At 47.1% G+C, this 18,475-nt stretch overlaps 1 protein-coding gene across 1 annotated transcript; it reads right to left on the minus strand.

Moving 5' to 3' along the window:
* Nucleotides 1–238: 238 nt before the first annotated feature.
* On the minus strand, nucleotides 239–5,124 carry LOC100122859 (UDP-glucuronosyltransferase 2B23-like). Its single transcript, XM_001606416.6, has 8 exons — nucleotides 4,622–5,124; nucleotides 3,350–3,420; nucleotides 3,191–3,286; nucleotides 2,957–3,099; nucleotides 2,214–2,527; nucleotides 1,899–2,118; nucleotides 979–1,198; nucleotides 239–850 (listed from the first exon to the last, which is right to left on the minus strand). The coding sequence occupies exons 1-8, from the start codon at nucleotides 4,826–4,828 to the stop codon at nucleotides 562–564; spliced, it is 1,560 nt and encodes a 519-aa protein (XP_001606466.2). The 5' UTR covers nucleotides 4,829–5,124; the 3' UTR covers nucleotides 239–561.
* Nucleotides 5,125–18,475: the final 13,351 nt, after the last annotated feature.

The raw sequence follows: 18,475 nt of genomic DNA on the forward strand, positions 1-18,475 counted from the left end.
CTTTTTTAAGTAGAATTTATTTATATTTTTCATGGTGTGCCTGAATGTATACTGCAGTTTACTGTTTAATACTTTTTTAAAATATTTTGGACAATTTCAGATGTATTCATGCTTTTATTATAGTAAAGGTTAGTAAGATTGTTAGTTCTCCTTAAATAAAATACAATTTAAAAAATTACTTTATTTTGTCGCAATATTAAGAGGATTAACATATTGGAAAATGCAATATGATAAAAAATGCATTTAAAAGATCGTCAGATTTTATTTACAAAACTTTCTCTGCAAATGAATAGGTAGAAGTCCAGTAGCAGAGCAATACATCAATACCTTTATCAACACGAGATCAAAGTTTATACACAAAGAAAAACAGAAAATATAATGAAAACAAATACGGTCAGTATACTTTTAGATTTTTCTCATGAAAACGTGAACATAAAAGTGTTATCGAATCCATTCTTCTGTTAACATGACAACCAAACGTACACGCATACAGATACAAGCCGCTTGATTTCGGAAAAACAAGAGAGCCATCGAAATCTAAAGCGACATTTTGTTTGTTTATCACTGTCGCTTGTCTTTTTCATTCAATTCCGTGTTTTCACGATATCTCATCAATGTAGTGAGTGCCCGGCAGAATAGGCAGACCAGACTCAGCAGTACAGCTCCAAGCCCAAGAATAAAAGCAGCTGTCGAGTAATATTCGAAGGCCGATATGTCTTTGCCATTGTAGTGAAAATGTCGAGCACTAGGGAATTTCAGGACATGCTCTATGTGCCAGATCGCCCTCTGAATGGGCTTTACCTGTTCATCCTTTAGGACAGCAGCCATTTGTTTGATGTTACGCGAATACCTGCAATCATAGACACATACTTTCAGTCAAGTCATTAACTTTATATAACACAGAGCTTACAAACGGTTCATTGGTTTTATTATAATTATTATTTAGAAGATAGAAAACATTTAAAAAATCATACTTACGTAGGGTCGTACAATATTTCGTTGACAGCTTTGACAATAGATTCATTAGTCATGGTGTCGACGTACAGTACCTGACCGATTTTTGAATCAACAACTTTTCGGCCATTGAAATGTTGATCTCCAAAAAAAGGTAACACCAACAATGGAACACCGTAGTACACTGCCTCTTGCATTGATTGCAGTCCACCTTGCATTACATATATTTTTAAGTTTGGGTGCGCTGTAAACATAAATTTATGATGATAGATTAAAAAAATTACATCTTTGGACATTAGGAAAGAATACGAAATAACTAGTCGATGGACATGCAAATAAAAAGAATGTCTGCATGCAGGAGAGACTGGCAGCTTGTCTAGCACGTAGTAAAGTATAAAGAGAGAAAAAGTAAAGCTCTTAGAAGAACTTGAGGGCGATTTCCTGCTGCCGTACTTTTGGCATCTGCTAAGAGCCTCCCATACGTGCTCACGTGCTGTCTTTGAAGCAGCTCCGTTTGATGGAAACTCTGCCTTTTAGTGAGGCAGTAAACGTATTGTAATTATATCCTTACGGCAGCTGTTTGTGAATGCGATACGGTATCATATTATCACCTAAACTTTTGTGTTACGTTAGATACAGAGGATTCACGGTAACATTGAATTACCGACGCTCGAAGCAAGATAGAGCAAAGCTGGTGAAACTAATTATCTTTACTTGAACTGAAAATCTTTTGTTCATAATGCAAGTAAGCTATGTAACGACAAGCTATACATTGGTAACTAAAACGATTTCATGATATAACTATATCGGTATAATTAATACACCGAAAAGCACATGATCGAAGGAACTTGGTCTTCTGCATCGCGTGCTCTGGTAATAGATTTACTAGGAGGGTTATTGTGTCTTCAAAAAGGATTGGCCCTGCAGGCCGTGCACCGACTTACCCAGAATCGCCTGCTGCGGAGCCCATTTCACAAACTTGATGTTGGCTGCTTGAACGGGCAAGGGGCCGCTGTGCTTCCAGAGAACTCTTTGCTTTAGGGAACCGAAAGCATCGGACAACGCCTTCAAAGCCTTAGCCGGCAGCTGCTGGCTTTGCAAATTCGAACCCAAAGAGAAGTAAATGGCGCCTTCACTCGACTCGTCCAAAAAGTTTTGAATGTCCTGCCAAAAGATCAATCGGTTTTTCAAATTCGCAATTCCTTCAATAAGTTGCGATGAAAAAAATTGCTGCTGCGTAACAGCAGAGTATCGATTACCTCGGGAAGTGTTCCAGGATCGCCGGTAATTTGCAGACTGTGAACTTCTATTACATTTGGCAGCAGCGGTTTCGGATAACCCAAGACGTGGTTATTTCCTAAAATAACAAGACTGAAGTTTCGATCGATGGACGAAACGGAAACTCCCGGTGAAAATCTTTCAGCTATTTTCTGAGCCTCCGGCAGATGACGATAATTGTAGTAGATCCGTGTATACGTGGTGTACAGGTAGTTCCAAACTCTTTCTCCGAAATTCATTCTGCCAGTGAAAGCATAAGCCATATCCGGATTAAGAAAAGGATCATCCGGATTTCCTAGAGTTGGTGCACATAAAATACCCATATTTTTACTTATACTTTACCTAACTTACGAATAAGATTTTAATTTTTAACGCAGCAAATAAAACTTTAAAAAATGTATTTTTAATGAGAATTTCACTTGTCTAATCCATCAAGAATCGTGACGAATTTTAACTTTTTTCAAGCTTTATGTTTGTACGGAATATTTTGTGCTGGTTCTATGCAAATTTATTTTGCCCGAAAAAGCGTTCGTACCAATATCTTTACATAACAGAAAAAGGCTAAAATTGTTCAAACGATACCTAATAATCAGATGATTGCGATCTTTCATCATCTTTATTATTTTACAATAATTTTCGAGCGTGTTAATTCAATTTCGAACAAGAGATTCCAATACAATACAAAGGCTTTCAGTATGAATGGCAGTGCATGAAATACATTTACCAACAGAGTCCATAGCATAAGGAAGATTTCCCACGCTTAAAAATCCAATCAACACCGGATAATTGTAGAACTTCACCAAACTGTAGTAGCATTGAAACCACAGTTGTTCAATAACAATGGCATCGAATTTCTCGTTTCGCTCACTGCAACGAGAAAATAGAACCGATACACACTGATCACGTAATTCAATCGCTAATGATTACGCAATGAAGCATTCCATCATAACGGACTTACACGAGCTCCGCGACGGCGGGGCTGAAAAGTTGCTTCTCGCACAATTCGTTCGACGAATCCATGTTCTTCCGGAGTATCTCGTAGGCGCTCATGAATCTGAAACACACTCGCGAACGTGCCGAATCAAAATGTCACAATCATTTAAATAAGTCAGCCTACCTGAGCTTCGTGCAGTCCTCAGTCTTGTAAGTGAAGGACAGATCGACGTCGGTGTAATTTTCCATGGGTTTCTGCAAAGAGCAAGAAGAAGAAAAAATCGAAAACAGGACTCGCCACGCGAGAATGCGACTGTCAGGGGGGAAGACGCGCGCGGACGACAGACGGGCGGCGTGCGCGCAACCTATTACGAAAGAGAAATGTTAGTACGAGTAAATTGAAGCCGAACTAAGTTTGCGTAACTCTTGGCTAAAGTTTAACGAGGGGTAGCTATACGCGCTCTCGCGCAGCTCTCCGGATATAGCTGCTCCCTCGCGGCGGAAGAAGAGAGAGAGAGAAAGAGCGAAGCGCAAAAAAGTGTAGGTATCAACACGAGCATACGAGTCCTCATGCGAGCTTTTCTTTTTTCGGCGCATTCGTCGTTGAATGGGGCGCGTAAAAACTCGCGCCCGTAAGCAAGCGCATGAATTATCCGCGCCGCTTGTTTCCGGAAGTCCGCCGGCGGAGGAAGAAACTTCGGAGTGATTATATCCGGAGCAGAAGAATCCAGTGATATACTTTTCTTTCCGCTCGTCGTCGTGTCCTTTGAGTGGAACTCGACGACGAGTCGAATGGCAATGCCGCGAGCTCGTCGGCAGGGGAATCTCTCTTCACAGACACGCACATCCGCCGAGCGGAAGTTCGACTGTCGCGGAAGCGGAATAACGAATCGCTCGCGCGATTTAAGGATTTTCTTAATTGGTCCAACGACGTGGAGCCGGATTGTTGGAAAAAGTTGCCGGAGAGTTCACGACGACAAGAGAGAGCGCGGCGAATAGTTTGCGTGCTCTTGATGCATTCCTCAGTATATAATATGAATTAGCCGTCCTAGTTACGTACCTGCAGACGCGATGAACTCTTGCGCATTCAATTAGTTATCATATTCCAGTCGCAAAGAGGGCAGAGAGAGAGGGAAGGAGAGAAACAATACAGCGGCGAAATAAATCTCGTTTTAATAACATCAAAGCTCGCGCGCATAAATCTTCGAATTAGTGTGCGAGCAAGCGGGCGATTGGCAAAAAGACGAGCGCGTGTATATTAAAGCAAAGAGAGAGAGCCGAGCCGAGAGGGAGAAACGTTACAAGCGCGAGCAATTCCAAAAGGACAGCTAAGAGAGCACGGCAGCTGGCTCTGCGGGGGGAAGGACGAGGGGGGAAATATTGAGAGCACTCGTAGGATAACTTGACTGTACTAATGAACGCGAGCTACGTCGAGTAAAACGCTCTGTGTGTATACCTTGAGCGGAACCGGCGAAATAACAGTCACTTTATGCCCTCTTTGTGCGAGGGCCTTCATCAAAGCCTGGAAGGGTTGTTGATGGCTGTAGCTCGTGCTGGGGCAGATTCCCAGAATGTTGAAGGCCCCCGCGCGAAGATCCGCCGCCAGGAGCAGCAGCAGCAGCAATACGACGGGCGACGACGAGTGTCCGAGCATCCCGGCCATTGAAATCAAGTGCGACGAGCCGTGTAGCCAGCGAATCGACCCGCAGCTTCTCTTCTCTTATCTCTATCTCTCTCCGCTGTTCGGCCTCCTCAGCCCTTCGTTTGCCAGTAATAAAATCGATCCTCCAACTCCGAGAGAATTGTTAGGGGCTCTCCCGCGAGTTTATGTATCTCTCTCGCGCGCGTGGAAGCGTCCCGCGGGAATAATCGGCCGTTGAAATATTGTCGAGGTTGCGACCGTCCAGGGAATTTGCGGTCTTTCTTTCCTAGACGCTGCTGACTCTAGACTGATGTCTTTGGAGCATCGGCGGAGACGAGGAGTCTTCCGCGGCCGCCGCGAACAAGGCCCGAATTCATTCGCGAGCGACACGCGCTGAGCCAGTGACTGGCGACTGTGTGATTAGTTCGCCGACAATGAAGCCGGTTTTTTAGAAGGCGACTCTCGAAATAACGACGAGCGTTGTATGCGAGCTTAATAATCTCGGAGGGCAGTAACTCATACTTTCGAGGTCGTCGATAAGAGTATCGTTCAAGTAGAATCGTCGCTCTATGTCCCCGAAAAAGCGCTTAATCGAAGAGTTAAAAAAAAGTAAGCGTCCGGCGCGCCTCTCATTAATTTCACACTCGCTCGTTACAAATCGCTCGCTTGCGACATACCAATCGATGTAACGTCCTTTTGTGACGCGCGACAATACGTCCATTGATACGATTTTCCTTTAATGATCGCGCCCGACGCTCCGCGAAAACCCCCGAGGCTGTTCATCAAACGAAAACGCCTCGGGAGTTTCGCCTGGTACACATAGTATGCTCTCGCTCGCTCTCTTTTTTTTTTGCAGTGTGCCTCAGATTTATTGATACACCGCCGCGGGTCTCCTCGCGAGACACGCGCTTACGTTTTTTTTCCTCGGTAAAATCGACTTTTCATCGAGTAAACACAATCTTCATACGGAATTCGCAGCGGCTTGTGTTCTCGAAGGAAAATATTATTGTACACTGCGTGCTCGAAAGACGATTCGCGTGAGCTTTTGAAATACGATAAATAAGCGCGGAATATAAAGTCTGAAATATATCGTTTTTGACGAGTGTGTATACTCCAGGATATTCATGGGCAGCTCCGACTGAGAAATTCCGGCTTTCTTTTTCCCCTCGGTACGCGCTACACGTCAGTTTCGCTTTTTCTCCTACCGCGAGGGTTTCGCGCTCGCGCGATCTTGACAAGGATGAACGGATCGGATTAACGTCGCATAACTTAAACGACGTTCGGTCTACACCCCCCCCCCCCCCCTGAAGTCGACTGATCGTTTGAGGTTCGATGTCGCGTTTACTCGCTAGAATCGACGCGAAAATAAAGTATAAAGCATCGCGATATAGTTCGACGCGCGTCAGATCGATAATCTGTCGCAAAGCGTGTATAGCGCGTCTAAGCGTGCATAATACATATGACGACGGTCTAATCGCGCGGCACAGCTGTGCGAGCTCGAATTCGAGAGCTATACTGACGTGCCGGAGCGTGTGACGCGCGTTTAAAACTGCAGCCAAACGGATTATGAGCTTCGCGAGCAGAGTGCACTCTGCCGACTTCTCTTTAGCTTTATATTATACGATCATTTATTGCGGCTGGTCTGAAATTCAAAGGAACGACAGGCGCGACAGTCGTGAGGGGAGAATGATTAGATCCGAAAGGTGCGAGAGCGTGAAAAGAGGCTGTAAAACATTAGCGAGTTCTGAACTATCGCTCAGAAGTCGTAAACGCAATTACTCTTCAGCTCTGCGCTGCTGCAGGAGAGTATGTAGCGAGAGGAAGAGAGTGAGAACGACGGCTAACAAAATGTTGAGTTCTCCGCGCTCGCCCGCTAAATACAATGTACGCCGTGTATATAAAGATATACGCGCCGGCTTGTGCGCTCTGCGCTGCTGCTGCAGCCTAATTGTTGAGCGCGCGCGCGAACGACGAGGAGGCGGCTAATGCAATACGAGTAAGAAGTTTAACGGTAATGCACGTGACCGTGTCGTGGAAAGTTCGTATTGGCGTGTTGCGCCGCCGGTGTACTTATAGTCGGTGTGCCCTGCTGCGTACATTTCCACTTGTAAATTTATGATTTTCGAATGAAATTTGCGCGAACTTTTTCTCTCTCGAATCTAGAACTACGCATGCGTATAATACAGTGGAGACTCGAGTACGTACCGGCAAGTGTGCTAATGTAAGTAAGAGCTTCTGATTTTCCCCTTGTACTTTATTTGGCTATATATGGATCCCGTGTATTCTCTCCCATATGCTATAGCTGCCTATTCTTGCGCACATGCCAAGGAGGAATCTGTCAGGTTCAGAACCGCGTGTTTTGCAAGCTCTTTCTCGCTCTATGTGTATCCCTTTCGTTCCCTTGAGCCTTCGTGCAAAATTACCCCTGTAACGTTTGAAAATTCGTTTTTGCGCTAGATTGGAGTATTTCTTGTTGTCTAGTCGTTATTGTTGTTGCTGTTATTGTCGAGCGATTACTCTGGATAATTATTCTATTCTTACGCTTTTTTCTTCCGTTCGCTCTTGATGGCTGAGCTTTTTACGCGGCTATTGTGCCGTCTCGCTAAACTGCCTGGGCTCTCTCTGGCGTGTGATTAAAGAGGGACTCGGAGAGTATTGTTGCCATTTTTATACATGAGGAATAACTCGCGATACGAATTCGACTAGTGAAACATATCAGTCCACCGGTTAGTGTATGTGCAGCGAGGATAGGTGGTGCTCTTTTGTTCAATCTGAAGGAAAAGTTATTCAATCGACGAAGCATTCTTTAGCACCGTTCTCGCGGCCCTTCAAAAGTCTATCTTTTTCACGCTCCAGACACCATACGCCCCTGGCCTCGTTACTCTTTGGTCGTTTCGAGTTTGGCCTCGGTTGCTCTCTCGGCTCGTGGTATGTGTTATATACCTATATAGGTATACGAGTTGCGTCTCGAGCGAGAAGTTTCCGAGACTCTCACACGTACACGCACAGCTCTCTCCCTCTCGAGGAAAATGGGTAACCGAGAGCCTCGGCGCGCATGGCGAAATTCCGCTTTAGTTTTAGCGCTAAACGAAAGAGAGAGTCTGCTCTCGATTCAATCGAAACAATTCAACTCCCATATGTAGGCGTTTTCTTCTCGTCTCGGCGCCGCTTCAAGCTCCCGCAGACTTCGGCCTTGTTTCTCGGATCGAGAATTAACCGGTTTTCGCGGGAAAAGTATAATTTTTCGTAATTGGCGCACGTCTAGCGTGAAAATCGATCGAGCTTAATGAAACGACTGCACTTGTCAAAGTCCAAAACTGCCAGCAGCGCGAGTCGATCGAGCGTGAAAATTCCCGATAATTTCCCGTTTACGTGTTTACTTATACGCGAGTTGGAGTTGGTCTCTTGTTCGTTTCTTTTTATTTTCATTTCCGACCCAGCAGGAAAAGTCGCCGTAAAAAGGGACAAAAGAAAGAGAGCTTACATACTTTCGATTTAATTAGTTTGAGAGGATAATTTCGCTCGCGAGTGAGGTGTTCGTTTCTCATTCAAAATGTAAACTTGGAGATCGGAGGAAAAAGGTCGAGCCGTCTCCGGAATGAGAAATTCGATTTTTGGACAAACGCCCAGCTTACAGCATTAGCAGCGCATCGTCGGACATGCAAAAAGGTCCTCTGAATCAACCGAGCCGTTCGACTACAGAGTTTAAGCTTCGCGAGACGAGGCGTCGCGTCGTCTAGCCGAGAATCAAGGACCGCTCATAAACAAACGATTAGCATCTCAAAACCTACTGCGCTACAGCGCGCCGCGCGCCGGAATTTAATTCCCCGATTACTTTACGAGCGATATAACCGCGAGAGAACGGGCCAACCCGATACACCCTCAAGCTGCGCACTAAACGCATCTTCGAGTCGTTTGACTTGCAAACCTTACGCTTATCGCCGCTCCGAGAAACATGGAATCATGCAGATGCACACCAGTGTACAATGACGTTTATTTCTCTAAAAACAAAAGCGCGCTGAATAAAGAAACTCACGCACGCGGCGAGAGATAACAATCCAGAAGTGTGCGCGTATTATATACTTACGGAGCGAGAGAGAGAGAGGAGGGAGGGGGGCATATGCCTACGTGATGCGTTCGAGTGTAAGAGGATTTTTACGTGCCCCCCACGTACGTACACAGTTTTATTGCTCGGTGCGTGCAAGTGCGCTTGATACAGGGGAGGCGAGAGTCTCTTAGCGGCGCTATGGAGCATTGTTATTCAGAGAGCGCGGGGGCTCGTGTGCCGACTATGTAAATGCTGGTTAACCCACACATTCAGCCTCCCTCCAGACCTCCCTGGCCGAAGCGCGTCGGCTCTCGGTACTCCAAGTGTGACCCGCCGTGATCTTTGCGCGTCCTTCACTTTTTGCGCTCGATATATTATGTACATGCCCATATAGCTATTCCCCGAGATACAAGGCCGATACTTTCGTTGTGCGAGTGTATGGAAGGGCGAGCGTTTTCGGAAGGGGGCCGCACGCTCGGATCGTTTTCTCATAAAACCCTCGTTGACTGCGGGCTTCGAGACGAGAGTAAATATACGGAGACGCGGCCGAGTTCTTTGTCGAAATTTTACTTTTGACGTTATTACCCGTACTTCTGTGAAATATATGTGGGGATTAATATCGCTCCGATTTTTATAATAACAATCTGGAGAAATCCTCGTTGCGCAAACACGGGAGTATTATTTCTGACGTTATTATTACACTTGTTACAATTGTTCGCGCGAACGAAGTTGGCTCCGAAGTGAAATTATCCAGTTTTTTTACTCTACTCTTAATTGGTTACACATTTTTGCTTTACCGTAAAATCATTATATAGAGAGAGTAAGCTCTTTCTTTAGAGAGAGGAACAATTACAGAGAATCGCTGGTCCGCGTGAGCGCGCTCGCTCGCTCGCGGAAATTACTTTCCCGTATCGGTTTCGGTTCGTATTCAACACCTTTCCATTCAATAATCCCTGGAGGACTGAAGGAGTAAGTGTACATTCTGCTTGCCAATGAAACTCGAAAATTGCTCTGCGCTGCTGCTGCTTCTTTTATATTTGCCAGTTGGAGCAGTTAATTAAATACACACACTATCGAGATGTAGGCAATCATTTTTCTTCTTATTCGAATACTTAAAAATATGATCGACAGCCGAGAGTTCATTAAAATCGGCGTCATTAATTAATACTCAATGCGAAATCTCCTTAATTAAACGAACTTCATAGTCGAATTTGATAAAACTTGTAATTACAGGAAGTTTGCCGATGCACCCAATGCGCCTCTCTGCCGTATAATTATCGAACACCTGTACAAGTAATGCTACTTATAAATTTAGAGTCTTCAATAATCTAAGCTCATTGCGCTCGAGGAAAAATTCGTTAAACTTTACTTCAGAGCAGCGGCGCAGTGCTGTATTAAAAGGATTAAGAGGGAGAGAGTCTCTTCCTAATCGCTGTCTTCATCCAGTACAACGGCTCGCGAATGAGCTACAACACAAGAGTAGCGCGGCATGAATAACTACCAAGAGTAGCGGCAGAGAGCATCTGCTGCGCTGTTGCCGAAAAGGGAAACAGCGGACGCGCTTCACGCATAACTTTACTGGGACGACAGACGCGAAAATTTCCATTAAAATGATTATACGATGTTTAAGATTTCCTATACTTGTTTATTTTTATCGTATTTCAGCGAGTACGTCTTTAACCGCGGAAAAGTTAGATAAACGAGGGACGGACTCAATGCAAGCGAAAACATCGAAGAAAGCAAAAAAGCCCACTTACTATACGCGCATAACCGAACTCGCACATTCCTCATCGTATCGGAAAGCTCTCGCGCGGCTATGCGCCTAATAACGCATATAGGAGGAGGACAAAAATTTGTATTCCGCGGCAATTTCTCACGCGCGCTTTTCGTCGATTTAACGCCGAGAGAAGGCTCGCATCTGTCAGTTTTTAGCGGGCGACACCATACATCATAAGAGCAAGAGAGCAGGAGAGAGAGCACGAGCAGAGGAAAGAGACGAGTGAGACGTTGGTAAGGGCCAGCAGCTGGACCATCTATCTTGCGAGGCTTAACTCTCGAGCCCTCTGGGCTGTGGCACCTACGCGCGTGTGTGTCTGCGCTTCCATATATATACCTATAGATACATTTTGGAGGGGGTATACGTTGCCGGGTTTCTGCGTCTGCGGCGCGCGACGAGTGGCTCTTTTGTTTTGTTGCCCTCTCTCTCTCTCTCTCTCTCTCTCTCTCTCTTGCTCCGTCTCATTTTTACTTTTTGCACCGCCGCACGGTATATACACCGTTTGCTGGCTCTCGAGCTCGAGCGCAATTGACGGATCGCATTATATTCGACGAAGGGATTTATCACCACGGCTGCTTCGTGCTCGGGGCTTCTAAGCGCGTCTGGCCAAACCCGACCATTTCTACTGCGCTCGCTACGAAGAAGCTTGACGAATTCGGCGAATTTGTCAGAATAGCGCATTTTTCCGAAGAAACAAAAACAGCCCGAGCGTAAATTTTCCGACGACGGTTGTGTGTATTACCGGGTGAAATATGCTCGCGTCGCGTAATCTCGTCCCCTTTGATACCTACGCGAGCGTGAGCCGGGGGTATGCATATAGCGGCGCTTCAAAGAAGAACGCGCGACGAGTCGTTTGTCTTTGTAGAAACTTGCACGGCGCATCGGAATTTAACGCGCTGCGTTATACCCGTAATTAATTAACACACGGAGCTTGCTCCCCGGACTTTTGCTGTTTTGTGCTCTGGAGCTCTCGCAGCCGCGCTGTTTATTGTCGCAGTTTCTATAATCAAAATGGATGCGCGCGGCACGTGGTATATATGCGCGAAACGAACGATCTTCCTGGGTGCTAAAACCGCGTGAGCTCGTTCATAGTAATGAAGATATCATCGCTTTTCGGGCAAGTATCGTAGCCGTGTTATAATAGCCGCGCAGCGTACACTTTATATTTGCGAGTAATCACCATAAAATGTAATATAATTTCATGTAGATTTAATTGGCCCTCTCGATTCGCCGGGCAACTTGCAGGCGAACGAGCGCGCACTAAAACTCGAAAAGTTTTTAATAGCCCAAGACAGGCCGCAGCCGCTGCTGCGGCTGTAAATGCGTAAATAGCGAGGGAACGGCTCAATAACGAATGTAAACTTGATAATCAATTTTCGAAGGCGATTATATTCGCGTTACACGTCGGGCTTGGAAACTTCCCGCTCTTGATGAAATCGGGATCAGCCGCTCGACGAATGGAAGCGTCTCGAAAATCATCTCCTCCGCGCTCGCGCTAATTTTGTTTATACTGCGGACCGTCTCCATTACAGTCGCAGCGCAGCTCTGTACTCTTTCTCTCCCGTGCTTATTTTGTTCTCATCTCTTTGAGTTTGTCTCGAATCGTATAATCAGGACGGAGGGAAGGATAGAGAACTCGTTTCCTCCGCGCACTCGTTTCCATCGGGAGAGCGAGCGGCGATCTTCCCTCTTTCTCTCTCTTTCTCTCGCACTGCGGATCGGTGTGTATATACTCAGGATTTCTACTATCCCAGAGACGCGCGCGGTAACGAACAAAAGCCTTGCGCCCTCGAAAATTAAAGGCTCAATTCTGTCTCTCCCTCTCTTGCTCTCGCCACTCGCTATACTCGCTTTTATCGCGCCATGCAGTTCCATCAAAGGATCTATCTCCGATTTCGCTTGCTTCCGATCCCGCCCCGCCGGCCGGACTTACTGTTTGCTTGAATTTAATCGGCGTTATTTGAATAACTGTCTCTCGTTCCGTCGCTGGGCTGCTCTGTTATACGTGTACGCGTAGCCGTTCGCTTGCACATAGCTATAGAGCTGCCGGATCCTCTCGGCTCTGTCGGCGCACTTGTATATTTTTGTCTGTTCGTGGAAGCGTAAACGACGATCCCTCCGTATCAAGGGCGCGAGGCATCGTCGAGTTGATACTATGTACTCAAGCACCGCTGGATTCCATTATAGTACGTCCGGCATCCACACCCAAAGCGGGAACTTCTCGACGAGCTTGCGGCGAACCACGTGTGGTATATCACTGACGGGTTTAATTTTTCAAAAACAGCGTGTTTATGATCGAATCTCTCTTTTTCAATTGATAAGGTAAACCGCGGCAGTGCAAATGCTGCAAAAAACCGAATCAGGCCTTCCGAGTGCATATAATTGCCAGCAAACATTCGCTCGGCCGATTCAATTTTCGAAGACGGAACATCCGATTCGAGTGCAGAGCGAGTATGTGCGCACGAGCGTATACATAATGGAACGTTGTTTGCGAGAAGGGAGAATTACTTTTGTGGTCGCGCGCGGCGTTCGATTAACTCGGTTATTCCTTGTGTTAATTTGTAGCAGTTCAATTCGTATAGCGAGATTCTCGATTACATTGTGTTAATTGCGATTCTCCTCTTTCCCGCTCATCGGCACCGAATGACGGGGATTTTCATTTTTACCGGGAGTGGGGATGTCCGAGCGAAGTGAGGGAGTTTGATTGAATCGTCGGCCGAGCCGAATAAAATTACAATGAGCTCGATCGGGCTTCACCGAAATTTAATTAAGGCCAGTTTTGATCGAGACTCGAGAGTGCGCGTTTTGTTTGTCCGGAAATTGTTTTCCCCCGGCGGCACGTCGCGAAATATAACGGCTTTTATTTCCCGAAAATGAATTAGTTGTCTCAGTGCGTCGAGAGGTCCTTTGTTGTCGGTTTTAAATTGCCGATCGCAAGTGTTTGACTTTGCTGCTCCCGTTGTTTCATACCGTTTGAATATTCCAAATTTCGAACGCGTCCACATCTCTCGTTCGTTTATCCCTCGACACACGAGAAAAAAAATCAAAGTAAGCCCAACGACTCGTGCGCGTCAACTTTTTTCCTCCTCCCGACGCTAACACCCCCGGCGGAGCAAGAAACGCACTGCACATACGAGAGCAAAAGCTTGAGCGGTTGCGTTTCACGAGCGCATGTATATGTATGCATAACAAATGCAGAGCCCGACATAAACCATACGGACATTTCGAGTTATCAAATAGGATATTCCGGAGCCGCGGGATTACCGGGCGAGTACACTCGCGGATCACACGTGTGGCGTGGGATATTCCAAGCAGTGACAGCTGCTGGACGCGCGCGCGCGCGCAAGGATTTCGTTTTCTCTCTCTCTCTCTCTCTCTTTTCCGGAACGAGAATCACGCGCGTTTTACGACTGCGACCGGCACGGAGATGGAGAGCCTTTTGTCTCTAAATGCATAAATATTTAACGCTGCTTCGATTTCAGCGTTTTCGTTTTTCCCGCGCGCGCACCGTCTGCGTCGCATACACACGGAGGGTATAAAAAGTGCTGACTCGCTTTCCGCGTGTATTAGGGAGCTTCGGCGCCGCGAGCTTTATTCGTCTTGCTCCGCTGGTAAATCCTTTTTTTTCTGAAAAAAAAAACGGGCATTCGGATTCATCGCGTATTTGTATTTCGAAAGCGTTCCCAAGAAGCTCCCGCGGATCCGAGCCACGCGTTTCGCGGCGTCGTGTAATAAAAGCTCGCGTGAGTCTCGCAAAAATAGCAAGCTTGATCCCCCCGCGTGCGCGTATAAAACCGCGCGGAGCTGTTCCTTTCTGCCGACGCGGGCACGAGATCTTGACAGACGTGTGCGTATAATTCAGCGACTGCTTTATTCAGCGCGTTCGATCGAGATATCACTGCGATTCTCGGCTTCTCTGTCGCGACAGCTGCGCGATCACGAGTAAAACTTTAACGATACGCGATCCTTCTGTTATTCCCCGATTCGGTTAATTATATACAGCGGCCGCGCAATAATTAATCTCGTCCGTCACTCAAGCTTCGGAGCGAATATGTACACGTACAGCGAAGTAGGCGTTGTCTCGCTCGGTTTTACCGCTCGCTCGCGTTATTCCCGAAAAAGATCGAGAGCTTCAGTTACTGCATAAATACATGCTCTCTGCCTCTGTAACAGATATAAGTCGTGAGGTGCGCGCATGCCTGGCATACGCGTCTAGCCGCATAGCCGCAGCCTCCGCTGCCTTTTCTCGCCCTACTATACGTATACACGCCTAGTGCAGAGAGAGAGAGAGAGAGAGAGAGAGAGAGAGAGAGAGAGAGAGAGAGTACACGTGTACGCGTATACAGCAGGGCCGCGCAGGAGCCAGGGCGAAATACTCCCCATCCCGCAACTCTACTTAATATTGCAGCGTATTACCCGAGAGAGGCTCCTCGCCGGCAGCGCTGGAGCACCTGAAATCATATACCCAGTGTCGGCTTACTATACCATACGGAGAGTCGCGGCTCCTCGCGAATCGCTCTCGGCTCTACTACGGACTTAATTCCGCGCTCTCTTCACCCCGAGTGTGAAACTACCCGAGTTTTGTGCGCAGCGAGCACGATTTTTTGGAGAATCGTCGAATGAACGCATAAAGATCCTCGTAACCGGTTTATTCGCCTGCCCTATACCCCCGTTAAAAGCCGCAACGAGGAATGCTTAATTTTAGCACGGAGAATTAACGGATTTACAGCAGCGGGCAGTGCGCGGAAATAACAAACTTTATTCGTGTACGAATAGCGTCCGCTTGATGGCGCGTCGATATTCGAAACGGACGAAAATCGCGCGGTTTATTTCTGCCATCGCCACTAGTTCGCGAAGACAGCCGATATCCGATCCGAGAGTCTCGCGCGCGCTCTGGGTCAGCGTCCGAGCCAATGATTGATGAAATAAACTTCTTCTCGCTCGCTATAAATCCGCAGCGGTAGCGCCGACTTCTTTTATTCATTCGCTCCGCTCGCTCGCTCTCTCACGCTATGCCGTCTCTTTTTCATTCTCTTTTATGTCTGTTCCGTTTTTGCCAGTAGTTCCTGCTCTTATATACTGCTTTGGTGCGATTGTTTAGAGTATACGGTTGATGCGTGCATATTGTCGTCATCGAGTGTATAACGCAAACCTTTCGCGGGCGACCCGTGTACGGAGCTCGGCTTGCTTATTGAATATTAAACGGACACCCACCCCGACGTAGGAAATAACGAGAAACACACACGGGATGCCGGCCTCTTTCTCACTTGCGGATCGCCGTGCAGTCTGACGCTTCGATCCGAGGCTGATCTATAATGTATCTGCGGGAAACCTGCCGCGCCGAATGTAAAACTTAGCCTGTCGCTCGACCTATCCGTCCACTGTGTGGAGCTTTTATTCTTCTTCCTCGCGCGTATATCCGTCGCCGCTATTTACCGAGATCTTACTTGTGAGTCGGACCGATCGTGAATTTTAATCCGACTCTGCTCGATCGTGCAGCCGAGAAAACTGGATTTACGATTCAGGTATGGATGATAATTAGGTATACGGAAAACCGCGCAAGGTATCTTATCATCGGTGGATAATTTAGCATCCTCTCGCCGACATACGGATGATGTATGCGGAGAATTAGAGTCTCGCGGCACAGCCAGAGCCAAATGTCTCTCTCTCTCTCTCTCTCTCTCTCTCTCTCTCTCTCTCTCTCTCTCTCTCTCTCTCTCTCATCCTCGCACGCCCGGGTTATTACTCCATAACCCGTTGCTTTTACGGTCGACCCGCCGAGATAGGCCGGGCATAAGCAGTGCGTAGTGGCATAATAAACCGCGCGTGACGATATCGTTGAATCGGATATAACGCGGCATTGGTCACGTAGCGCGGACTCTCTCCCTCGACGTGTACGCCAAAAACCGCTCGTTCGAAAGCATAATGACGAAAAAAACGTGCGAGCACGTACGCACGGGGGATTCCGCGACGAGCTGCTCTACTCCTCTTTTTATGCCCGCTTTCGCGCTAGGATTTTGTCTTCCCAGAAGCGAGTATATCTCAAGGATTGCTAGAAATCAAATATATCGATCTTATGAACTCTGTTATAGCGTATAAGCGGCCCAGACAGGCCAAAAAGGCTGGTTTCGACAAACCGCTACACGACCCAAGCAACACACGAATTACAGTCTCTGGTTCGGGTCGATAGTTCAGCCCTTAGCAGAAACTAGCGGTTGTGCAGACCTAGCTGATTTTGCGTGTTTTTCCGCCCTCTTCAAGCCTATATAGGTTAGATTAAGGAGAAAACGTGCAAACGTACCGAGAACGCCCGATAAGTGTACCCCAAGAAACACGCGATTTGGAGCCTCTGGTTCGGGCCGATGGTTCGTCCCTTAGCAATAACTGCCAGAACTTCTAGCCTACCTGATATTGCTTGTTTTTCCGTCTTCTTTGAACCTACGTAGGTTATATTAACGAGAAAACGTGCCAAGGCATCGAGAAGGCCCGAGAAGTGGACCCCAAAAAACACGCGATTTGGAGCCTCTGGCTATTTTTGTGTTTTTCTGTGTATAAGAACCCTGCGCGTGCGAATAATGGACGAGGGAAGCAGGAACGAACGTACGCGCTACCTATCGTCACTGGCCGGAGAGCGAGGTCAGTGCAGCAGAACAGCAGCTTCGTTTTACGGCTGATTTCGTGGAATACGCCATGTGGACGTTTCGGGCGGCTATATGTTTTGCGCAATACGCTCATCGTGATTATTTTACGCGGCTGTTTCGCTTATAATAATTTTATTACGATGCGGAGCGCGCATACGCTCGATGCGCAAAATTCATCGTCTTGTTGTACTCGCCGGGCTGTTTATTATACGCCGAGAGGGGTTTATTTTCATTTAAGCTCGGCAGTAGCGGAATCAACGCGATTATCAAACTGCTAAATATTAAATTCGGCATCGAGAGAGAGGGTGAGAGCCGGCTATATTAATGTTGACTTAATGCGCCGATGCGGATGCCTTTGCTTTACTGTTTGCGGATCAATTGTGCATGTGTAATCGCAATTCGACGCGCGGTTTATTATATCCATCCAAATAATAACCTATGCGTCCGGCCCGATATACTCCGCATCGATTCCGTGTGTACGGAGATCTGAATTATTGCTCGTTCTTGGAATATGCGCGAGTCGCTGTTTGCTCTAATAAGTATCTTCGGCTAAATGATGCGAGGTAATTAGGCGAGTCTCGACGAGAATACGCGAGCGAAAGATCAACCCGATTTTCCAAGAACGACGCAAGCATCGACTCCCGCGCGGTGTCTAATTGCTCGCGAGAGTTTTACCTGAAGTGTCTGGGCGCGCAGGATTCGAGCAACTGGAATATAAGAAAAAAATCGAGTGCTCATTTGGCAGGTACAAATCATTCCTGTTGCCGCGCATCCGCATTTCTCGTCTAGTTTACAAAGCGCGAGCAGATCCTGCTTGAGGAACACGTCCCTCGGCCGACTTCTATTTTCTCCGTGTCTCCGCATCTCCCGGCGTTTCTCCTCGATGTAACTCGTCTGTCCGCCGCAGCGTGTAGCCTACACACAGACGCTCGATCCTGCTTCTTTCGTGATCTTTCTCCCGTACGCTCGAGTACCCTCGTTAAGCGCCTACGTGTTCGCGTTCCGAATCGTCCGATTCCTCGGCGAACATTATTTTCGGTAGGAACGTCGCCCCTAGACCAATCAGCTGATCGGAAATCATACGTACTCCCCCCCCCCCCCTTTGCCTTATTGTTTAATGAGATTAGGTCAAACGAAGAAGCAGTAGCAGCAGCGGCTTCCTTCCTCTCGTCGCTCCAGAGCGAAAACGTTGCCGCTGCTCG

Source organism: Nasonia vitripennis, chromosome 5, assembly GCF_009193385.2.
Source record: "Nasonia vitripennis strain AsymCx chromosome 5, Nvit_psr_1.1, whole genome shotgun sequence".
In the NCBI taxonomy this organism is placed as follows: Eukaryota; Metazoa; Arthropoda; class Insecta; order Hymenoptera; family Pteromalidae; genus Nasonia; species Nasonia vitripennis.

Coding starts and splice junctions, on each gene's coding strand:
- LOC100122859 (XM_001606416.6), bottom strand. CDS start 4,828: ATGGCCGGGATGCTCGGACACTCGTCGTCGCCCGTCGTATTGCTGCTG. Junction 3,287..3,349: donor GAGGACTGCACGAAGCTCAG/GTAGGCTGACTT, acceptor AGTGTGTTTCAG/ATTCATGAGCGCCTACGAGA. Junction 1,199..1,898: donor TCCGCAGCAGGCGATTCTGG/GTAAGTCGGTGC, acceptor TTATGTTTACAG/CGCACCCAAACTTAAAAATA.